Here is a 10,155-nt window from a genome sequence, read left to right as displayed (position 1 = left end):
TCCAGCCTCGCTGCCTTCCCGAGGAACTCCTCCCAAGGGACACAGGGCTGGAGGAGGGAATGATTCCTGCTCCCGACCAGGGAAAGGAGAATTAACACTCACAGAGCTCTTAATCCCTGACAGCTCCAGCACCTCCATGGTTTGGGACCCACCTGAGGTCCGACAGGAGTCACCAGGTGGAATTTCACCCTGGGAGCACAACCCAAATATAACACACACCTTTTGTACTAAAAATTTCCAGCTACAAAGAGCAATAGTAACGACAGAGCAGATCCAACAGTGGGCATCCAAAAAAAGCCCTCAGGACTCCATGGAGACTGAATAATAGGGAGTGGGAGTGGGCAGGGAACGCTGAAATGCCAACGCACACCCACACCCACCCTCCCCCGGTCCCTTGGCTCCGACCGTGTCCCCTGGCTCCTGGAAATGGCAGAAACGCAGTTTTGCATCTCAACGAGAGCACGCTCACCCCGCTCTGGCGCTTCCCGGCCAGAGCTGGAGCTGCAAAGGCCGGGGGGTGGGATTGGAAGGAGAACCGGGCCAGGAGGGCGTTAATGAACCCGATTAATCGCAGCCCAGCCGTGCCCGCGGCACCCCCGGCCCCGGGAGCCGTAATCCCCGCGGGAGCTGCCGGCTGCGCTGCCAGCAGCTCGCCCTGTCCATCTGTCACAGCGCGGCTCCGAGGGCTCCAGAGGGCTCGGGGGAGGTGTCGGAGCCCCAGGGGCAGCGCAGCCCCGCAATTGCCCTGGAACGCAGCCGGAGCCGGGCAGGTACCACCGGGACGGGCAGCAAACGCTGCTCCTTGCCCGGACAAGCCTCCAGCGTGTCCATCGGAGCATCGTGGGGCGGCAGGAGTGGGCTGGGAACATCAGCCTGCTGGGGATGCAGGGCTTCAGGCTGTTTGGGGTCCGGGGACCGGCAGTCTGCTCAGGATCTGACGCTGTTTGGGATGCGGGCAGCCTCACCCTGACCAGGATCCAGGCAGCCTCAGATATTTGAGATCCGGGCGCCTTCAGCCCGTTCAGGATCCACGGGGCCTCAGCCCATGGAGACACCCAGCCCACTCAGGCGCTGTGCAGATCCCGAGATCCCACCACCTCCCCTCGTGGGCCAGAATTCCCAGTCCCCCCTCGCTGGCTGCCGGGGCAACAGGAGCCGCGGGACAAAGCCACAGCCCCGGTGCTGCTGTCCTGCAGCCAGAGCCAGGCTGGCTGGGCACCAAAGTTTCCATGGAGCCACCAGCAGGTGCAGGGGAGGCATTTCCAAAGCTGTTCCACCAAACCCTCGGGGCAGGAGAAAGGAGGAAGGGCACAATGAGGTCACCCCAAGCCTCTCCAGGCTGAACGATCCCAATTCTCCCAGCCTTTCCTCCCAGCTGAGCTGCTCATCCCGGTGCCTCCTCCTGACATGCTCCAACAGCTCCACGTCCTCCCTGTGCTGGGACCCCCAGGCTGCAGGCAGCACTCATCAGATGATCATCATTAATTGTTTAATTAATACTCGTGGTGTGACTGTGCACTTGGCTTTTCCCATGGATTAAGGCTGACTGGGTTTGTGTCCCTTTTTTCTCTGAGCACGGGAAACTGCTTCAGGGAGAAGGAACTTAATGTTAATACTTGCAGAAAGTGGCCTTTACCTCCAACCTCCTGCTCTCTGAGGAACACCAGGGGAGACAGGAATCCTTTTCCTGGTGCTCTGCCTGAACCTGCACAAGCTGGGCCCATTCATGGCCATTTGTTTTTCCCATAACCTTCATCCCTAAGATCCCAGAATCCCCGAGGCTGGAAAAGATCACCAAGTCCAAACTGTGAGTGATCCCCGCCAGAGCACTGAGTGCCACGTCCAGCTGTTCCCCGGACACCTCCAGGGATGGCGACTCCACCACCTCCCAGGGCAGCCCCTCACACCCTTTCCATGCAGGAATTCCTTCCGAACGTTATGGAGGGCAGCCCAGGTGAGGGGTGCCACTGTCACACTGCACATCAGAGCCCTCCATCCCTGGGAAAGGCACATCCACCTCCTTCTGAGCGCATCCCAGAGCACGGGAGGCTCCAGCACCAGGGAACAAGGGCCGTGGAGCGGGGGCTGACACCCCCAACCCTTCCCAGCGCTTGGGACGATCCCGCACCCCAATCCCACCCCTCAAGGTCCCCGATTCCCTTCCCGCACCCCGAGAGCCCCCCATCCCCGCCGCTCGGTCCTCCCCGCCGGCAGGGGGCGCCGCGGGCGGCGGGCGGGGGCGGCTCCTCCCCGGCGCTCCGCGCGCCGAGCGGGGCCGTTTCCGGTTCCGCTCCCTTTGTGCGAGACAAGATGGCGGCGCGGGCCGGGTTCCAGTCGGGGCCTGCGAGCGGCGGCGGCGCCGGGGCCGCGCCCGGGGCCGCGCTGGGCCCGGGAACGCCGGGCGGGGCGGTGCGCATGGGCCCGGCGCCGGGGCAGGGCCTGTATCGCTCGCCGCTGCCCGGAGCCGCCTACCCGGTGAGGCGGGGCCGCGCGGGGCGGGGCGCGGGGCCGGGCTCGGCGGGCGCTGACCGGGTCTGTTCTCTCCGCAGCGCCCCGGGATGCTGCCGGGCGGCCGCCTGGCGCCGCAGGGCCCGGCCATGGGTCCTCCCGGGTACGGTGGGAGCCCAGCCGTGCGGCCCGCGCTGGCGCAGGCCGGGCTGGACCAGGCTCGCAAGCGGCCGGCGCCGCAGCAGCTTCAGCAGGTGCAGCCGCAGGCGGTGCCCAACCGCAACCACAAGTAAGGCACGGGGAGAGGGCACATCCCGGAGCTAACGGGGACATCCCGGACAGTGGGAGCAACTCGGAGCAGCAGCAACATCCCCTGGGCTGTCGTGGGCATCGGGAGGAGTTTCTTCATGGAAATGGCCAGGCTTTGGAAGGGGCTGCTCAGGAGGGTGGTGGAGTTCCCTTCCCTGGAGGTTTTCAAAGAATGATAGGCATGGTACTGAGTGCTCTGGGTTGGTGACAAGGTGGGGATCGAGCACAGGTTGGAGTCAAGGGTTTGGAAGGGCTTTTCCAACCTCAAGGATTCTGGAGTTCTCAGCCATCCTGCAGCGCTTGGGGGCTGAAGGGTCCTGTCAGGTCCTTGTGCATTCCCCTGGCACTGGAGGACAACACTGGGCAGGGCAGGGCTGAGTTTATGTCACGTGCCTGCATCCTGATGTGATGTCCCAGTGAGATTGAAATTCATCCTGGATTTAAAATGCTGTTCCCGGAAAAGTCAATCCAAAGTTGATTGAGGCAGGAAGGTCACTTGGTGTAGGTGTTGTGTCAGGTCCTCCTTCCCAAGGGATGAACCCCCTTCCCAGTAGATGTAATTCCCTTTCTGAGTGCTCAGAGGGGTGGGGAGCATGGAGATAACCAGTTAGCCACACTGAGCAGGGCCCAGGTAAATGGGGAGCTGCAGGTTTGTGTGATCCTGTGCCCAGAGCTGTTCCCATTTTCACACCTCCTTTGCCTCTTGCCCCTGTCAGTGCCAAGAAGAAGAAGATGGCAGACAAAATCCTCCCACAGCGGGTGAGTGGGACACAGGGAGGGGCTCGGGGGGAGGTGAGGCAGCCTGGGGAGCTGATGGGCATTTCCATCCTTGTCTGGCCACAGATCCGTGAGCTCGTGCCCGAATCCCAGGCCTACATGGACCTGCTGGCCTTTGAGAGGAAGCTGGACCAGACCATCATGAGGAAGCGCCTGGATATCCAGGAGGCTCTGAAACGCCCCATCAAGGTAGGGGGGTCCATGGCTTGTGTCCAGGCTCTGCAGGCTCCTGAGTTCAGGCAGCAGGAGGGCACTGAAGGGCTGTGTCCTGTGGGTGTGACATATCTGGGGTCCCAGTGCTCTGGACACTGCCAAGGACTGGGACCAGCAGCTCCTCTGTCCTCGCTGTGAGCTCCAGGAGAGGGGAATGCAAGGCAGCTGAGAGCACTGAGCTCTCAAAGCCTGTGCGGGACAGTTGGCCCTGTGCAGGAGGATTAACTGATTATTAATTAGCTGATGTTTTTCCTCCTAGCAAAAGCGGAAGCTGCGTATTTTTATCTCCAACACCTTCAACCCTGCCAAGTCGGACGCGGAGGATGGCGAAGGAACCGTCGCCTCCTGGGAGCTTCGGGTGGAAGGACGGCTCTTGGAGGATGTAAGTGGGCAGTACCCAGCCTCAGAGGGGACTGTGGATCTGGAGTTGGCAATGCAACCAGTTTCCTAGTGTCTGAGAGCACAGCTGGGGCTTGATATCCTCCTTCATCTCTGTTTTCCAAGGAGTCTGATGGTGACGAGACCGAGAGCCCAGCTTGCAGACCGATGGGTGTCCCCATGGCAGGACATGAGTTGTCCAAAGTTCTTAGAGTTGTGAGAATCACTGGTGAGAGCAGCTCAGTGGCACTTGTGTCCCCGGCTCTGAGAACCAGGGCACTGGCATTGTACGTAACTGCTGAGGGGTTTTACTCCTGCCAGCTCATCTTTAACTCCAGTCTTTCCCTTTCTGACTTGGAAACTCAATTTTTGAGCACACGTTGGTGAATTCAGGTGTTCAGAACTTACAGGAGCTGTCGTGCACGGTGGCTGTGCTTGAGTGCTGAGACTTGCTGCCCTAATCCTCTTCCTCCCTGTGTTGCTTGCAGTCTGCTCTGTCCAAATATGATGCCACCAAGCAGAAAAGGAAATTTTCGTCCTTCTTTAAATCTCTGGTCATTGAACTTGATAAAGACCTGTATGGCCCTGACAATCACCTAGTAGAGGTGAGCTGCTTTTTGCTGTGTTTCCTCTAAAAGTGGGTTGGTGTTTCAGCAGGTGGGGTTTGTGTGTCATTTATAACTTGGGAGATGGGAAGCCTTGAAGCTCCAAGGAGCCAGGAGCTCTTGAATTCTCATTTTAGCTTTTCCTCTCACTTGCTGAAGGTTGGAACAAATTTATTGACTCTTGTTTCAAACTCTAAGTAGGAAAAAATGGAGCTTTTCTCTAGTTGGGTGGTGCCAGATGCTTTACTGGCAAAGCTTTTGGATACACAGCAGCAGGAGCAGGGGGAATCATGTTTGGGGGGGCTTCTGAATTCCCTCTCATGTTCCAGTGGCACAGGACTGCTACGACTCAGGAGACAGATGGCTTCCAGGTGAAGAGGCCAGGAGATGTGAACGTGCGCTGCACTGTCCTGCTGATGCTGGATTACCAGGTAGCATAGTAGGGAACAATTCCTCCCTCTGAGGGTGGGGTGGCCCTGGCACAGGGTGCCCAGAGAAGCTGTGGCTGCCCCTGGATCCCAGGAAGTGTCCAAGACCAGGTTGGACAGGGCTTGGAGCAGCCTGGGATAGTGGAAGGTGCCCCTGCCCATGGCAGGGGGTGGAATGAGATTCCTTTAAGGTCCTTCCCAACCCAAACCATGCCATGATTCCATGCTGGGAGCAGCAGTGCTGGGCATGCACCATTACCTGTGTCTGGGGCTGCCTCACCTCTCCGTGCTCTGTGTTCAGCCTCCCCAGTTCAAACTGGATCCGCGCCTGGCTCGGCTGCTGGGCATCCACACCCAGACGCGGCCCGTGATCATCCAGGCCCTGTGGCAGTACATCAAGACCCACAAGCTGCAGGACCCCCACGAGCGGGAGTTTGTCATCTGTGACAAGTACCTGCAGCAGGTGAGCAGCGGCAGGGCTGGAGCAGCAGCACCTGGATCAGTTTCCAGCATGGGCAGCCAGGGTGGCTGCAGCGAGCCCCTGCTCCTCCTCAGCCCTGTCTCTGTCACAGATATTTGAGTCGCAGCGGATGAAGTTCTCTGAGATCCCACAAAGGCTTCATGCCTTGCTGATGCCCCCCGAACCGATCATCATCAATCATGTGATCAGGTGAGGCTGCTCCATGGCAGTTCCTGTTTCCAGGGAGGAGTGGGAGGGAGGGATGGATGAGGCTGGCACGGAAAGACGATGTGCTATGTCCTGATTTTCAGCAGCAGTTCCCTTGTTGCCTGTCACTGTTCCTTTGTGCAAGAGCAGCCGCCTCTCTCATTACCACATCCCTCTTCCAGAGGCACTCCCACATCCCTGCTGTCTTTTGCTGTGGATAGACACCTTCTTGGAGCAATCACCCATTTCTTCTGCTGCAAAGCCATCACTGGGCTTTTGCTGCTTTTGGGGCTGAGGCTGACAGTGGCATGGCTTGTCCCTGTCCCTGCCTGCAGCCCGTTTGGTGCAGCATCCCAGAGGAGCTGCATTTGCTGCTTTCTTGAACTGGTCCCAGACTTTGCCTTCTTTCTGGAGCTACTCCCTGATTTTGGTTTCTTGTGGATGTCCCCAGTGTTGACCCAAATGACCAGAAGAAAACAGCCTGCTATGACATTGACGTGGAGGTGGACGATACCCTGAAAACTCAGATGAATTCCTTTCTGCTCTCCACAGCCAGTCAACAGGAAATTGCTGCTCTGGATAACAAGGTAGGAAAAGCTCCTTCAGTTCTGCTCTCCTTGTTGCTGGGCAGGGATGTCTCTCTGGACACAGGATAGGAGTGCTCTGTTGTTTGGAAGCTGCAGTGGGATGAGCCAGGTTTACAAACGTGGCTGTACCTCGAAATGTAATTTTTAAAGCAACCAGTCTATGGGAAAATTGGTAATATTTAGAGAGCAGGAAACTAGGAGCTGAACATCCTGGTAAGTATAAGTTAACTAGAGAGTGTAAGAATTTGCCTTCATGTGTTGGATCCTTTGATGTTTCTGGCTTCTCCCCTGTTCAGCAGTTCCATTCTGTGTTTGTCTCCTTCAGATCCATGAAACAATTGAGACCATCAACCAGCTGAAGACACAGCGCGAGTTCATGCTGAGCTTTGCCCGAGATCCTCAGGGCTTCATCAACGACTGGCTCCAGTCCCAGTGCCGGGATTTGAAGGTAGAATCTTTGTCTTGTGTGGAAGGTGGTCCAGTTCACAGGCTTCTCTCATTAGAATGAGCTCCCACAGAGAGAAGGAGGCAATTTCCTCCTCGGAAAGCGAGGCTGGGATTTGAGTCAAGCATAAGAAGCTGACCTGAGCGCATAGAGATGTCTGTGAGGAAAGGGAAGGGGGTGGGTTTGCTCAGCACAGCCAGAGCTTTTGCACTCAGTGAGCTGTTGTGCCTTTGTGCTCCCAGACAATGACTGATGTCGTTGGGAATCCCGAGGAGGAGCGCAGAGCCGAGTTCTACTTCCAGCCGTGGGCGCAGGAAGCCGTGTGCCGATACTTCTACTCCAAGGTGAGTGTCCCCAGGCAGGGGTCCCTCGCCGTGCCTGGGGCACGCTCCTTGGGGCACACAGTGCTGCGGGAAGGTGCTGATTGCATCTTGGTCCCAGTTTGAGCTCGCCCTTTCTCAGCTGGCTCCTGTGTGTTAACTGGGTGCACCACTCGAGGGTGTTAATCCTGCAACTCTGCTCCTCTTGCAGGTGCAGCAGAGACGGCAGGAATTGGAGCAGGCCCTGGGGATCCGGAACACATAGGCTGCTCTGCTCCTCCCCAGGCAGAACCATCACAGCTGTTTGTGGAGACAGAGCTGCAGAGCTCATTGTTCCAGCTCACCGAATCCCACTCCGGCAGCAAGGCCCACGTTATTCATCCTGGCATTGTCCCTGCAGGGGCAAGTCCAGGACACCTGGGGCAAGCAGACAGGCTCCAGCGAGCACACATTTCTACCTGGTTTTCTTCCTGACTGTTGCCTTGTCAGTCCCAAGGCTTCCACGAGCATCCCCGTGACTCCGCACTGCCCATAGTGTCCCCGGTAGCCAGAGTGACTCTCAGAGCCTTCTCTCAGCCCATTCCTCCCCAGCCAGCATCTGGTTGGGTACTCAGAGCTGGCTCTGAAGCCTGGCTCTGCTTTAAGGTGTGGCTGGGCTCTTCCCTGCCACGTTTTACAGCCCGTGCCAGGCGCTGTCATGGGCAGGATGCCATGAGCTGACATACCTCCCTGCCCTCACCCCCTCCTCAGAGGGTGCTGCTGCACTGGGCTGCCTCATAGGTCACTCTCCTCCTTGAGGAAGTTACTGAACTGTATAGAGAATTGCTTCTTCCCTTCTCCCTTCTCCCCTGCCCCGTTCCCTGCGTGTTCCGTGACGGACTGTCCTAGGCTGGGATCACAGGGAGACAAGGCCTTGGCTTCCTGCAGGGAGGTGGAAGCTTTGGAGTGATGCAGCGCTCTGCACTTCAGACACCTACCAGTGGCTTCCAGCAAACCACGTGGCTGCTTGTGTTCCCTGGAGCAGGGCGAGGAGATGGAGCAGCTGCCTGGAATTCTGCAGGGACAGTGTTGCAGGCTCATTCCTTCAGGACAGTTGTCCTGTGTCACTTGCTGTGGGGACCAGAGGCTCCTTCATGTGGGTCCAAGGGTCCAAGGACAGGACAGTCCTTGGAAATGGACATTTTTCCAAGCATATGTGAGTTAGCAGGTGTTTCCATGCTGACGCTCCTGTGGTTTTTAGTCAAGTTTTAGGCTGTGGGGCTGCCACAGGGCCCAGCATGGTTCAGGAATGTACAAATAGCTTTTCTCCAGTGTGAGGAGTAACAGCCTCGATGCCTCCTCTTGGAATGAGGTACTGGTGGTCAGGCTTAGGAGAATGAAATAGCTCCTCTTCACTCCAATCCCAGTGTTTGTGCTCGGGACTATAATGGAAATGGACTCAAAGCTGGTCTGACTCTTGGAATAGCTGCAGGATCATGTTACTGATGAGCACTCACCCGGTTCAGTGTGGCTGGGGAGGCTGCTGTGAGTTGGAGCACCTGGGTGGCCCTACTACTTCTTGTGTCTGTGTTACTACATGTCTGTGAGTAATAGACTCTCGACTTCCCCTCTCCTTTGCCCTTCTGAAATGCTCCTCCGTGGTACTGGGGTGAAGGTCTTGGTGCTGGAGAAGCAGCCCCTGACTCCTCAGGGTACTCCCACAGGAGGGATGCTGAGTCCTACATAGGCAAACGTAGCTGTTGCAGAGTAACTGCTTTTCTTAACTGAGTATTACGGTTTTTTCCATGGACCAAATTTTTTTTTTGTACTGTATCCTTGTAGACGTCACCCAGTTTTAATAAAAGACTCCTGTGAAGGAAGCTGTCCTCCTCCTTCCATGCTGACAGCTTGCACTCTCCCAGCTGCCATGGGGGATGAGCCTGGTGACTCCCAGGGAAGGGACACGATTATCTCTGCTTTCTTCTTTTCAAAGCCAGCAGGGTTAAGTGACTGGAGAGAAAATGTTCTTCATATTTTGGCCTTTTATAGCGAGCCCTTCATGGAGGGATCTCCCAGCTTGCAGACTCTGCTAAGCCTTTGCAAAGTGCTTTTGTGGTAAACAAAGTAACTTGAGCAAAACTGGAAATCCAGTGGCCAGTGCTAATAAATCCTGAACTGCCTCGTGTCTGCTTGGCTGAATTGTGGCAGCCTGGATTGTGCCCAAGGGAGTAGGGCAGAATTTGAAGGAAACCGAAGTACAGTTTACATGCAAGGTTTAAAATTATGCAGAAGGGGATTTATTCTTTTCACCCTGCTTGTTTGTAGAACGTTAACTGCTTTGCTGGAGACCTGGGAGCCCCTGGGGCAAGGGAAGGATCCTCTGTGAAGGGGAAGGTGCTGCTGGCTGTGGTGGGGGCAGGAGCTGAGGAGTCCTGGGGCTGTACCAGGTGGTTCCTGCTCCTTCGTTGGGGGGGAAATGGCACTTTTTAGCAAGAGGGGGAAAATGAAATGCTTTTCTGCAGAAAGGCTCAGCAGTCACGAATCAGCTTGGCCAGTGCTCTGCCAAGGGGTCTGCAGCTTCCTCACGAGGAGCAGCAGAGGGTCCCTGCTCTCTGGGACAGTGTCAGGACCTCGGGAAACGGCTGGAGCTGTGTCAGAGGGGTTGGGATGGATATAAGGAAAAGGGCATTTTCCCCCAGAGTGCTCAGGCACTGAACAGGCTCCCCAGGGAATGGTCACAACCCTGACCCTGCCAGAGCTCAAGGGGCGTTTGGACAAAGCTGTCAGGTGCCGGGTGGGATTGCTGGGGTGTCCTGTTCAGGGCCAGGGCTCGGTCTCACCAGTCTTTGAGGGTCCCTTCCAGCTCAGGGTATTGCATGATTCCGTGCTTCTATGACTCCTGGTTCCGGGGGATCTGAGCTGCTCCAGGGCAGCGCTTTGCACCTGCCGCGCACGGAGCGGGCGCACGGCGCCCCCGGGGCGAGGCGGGGCCGGGGGCG

General features: G+C 57.2%; 1 protein-coding gene across 1 annotated transcript; it reads left to right on the top strand.

Moving 5' to 3' along the window:
* Positions 1–2,289: 2,289 nt before the first annotated feature.
* On the top strand, positions 2,290–9,036 carry SMARCD1 (SWI/SNF related, matrix associated, actin dependent regulator of chromatin, subfamily d, member 1). The gene is made up of 13 exons (XM_059871834.1): positions 2,290–2,475; positions 2,550–2,737; positions 3,474–3,516; positions 3,601–3,723; positions 4,007–4,129; positions 4,614–4,730; positions 5,060–5,161; positions 5,460–5,621; positions 5,731–5,828; positions 6,277–6,412; positions 6,738–6,860; positions 7,100–7,201; positions 7,389–9,036. Exons 1-13 carry the CDS (start codon positions 2,311–2,313, stop codon positions 7,440–7,442), a joined length of 1,536 nt encoding a protein of 511 aa, XP_059727817.1. The 5' UTR covers positions 2,290–2,310; the 3' UTR covers positions 7,443–9,036.
* Positions 9,037–10,155: the final 1,119 nt, after the last annotated feature.

The sequence above is a fragment of the Haemorhous mexicanus genome, chromosome 33 (genome assembly GCF_027477595.1).
Source record: "Haemorhous mexicanus isolate bHaeMex1 chromosome 33, bHaeMex1.pri, whole genome shotgun sequence".
In the NCBI taxonomy this organism is placed as follows: Eukaryota; Metazoa; Chordata; class Aves; order Passeriformes; family Fringillidae; genus Haemorhous; species Haemorhous mexicanus.
This window is presented reverse-complemented; position numbering and strand designations above follow the sequence as displayed.

Coding starts and splice junctions, on each gene's coding strand:
- SMARCD1 (XM_059871834.1), top strand. CDS start 2,311: ATGGCGGCGCGGGCCGGGTTCCAGTCGGGGCCTGCGAGCGGCGGCGGC. Junction 2,476..2,549: donor TGCCCGGAGCCGCCTACCCG/GTGAGGCGGGGC, acceptor TTCTCTCCGCAG/CGCCCCGGGATGCTGCCGGG. Junction 5,162..5,459: donor TGCTGATGCTGGATTACCAG/GTAGCATAGTAG, acceptor CTCTGTGTTCAG/CCTCCCCAGTTCAAACTGGA.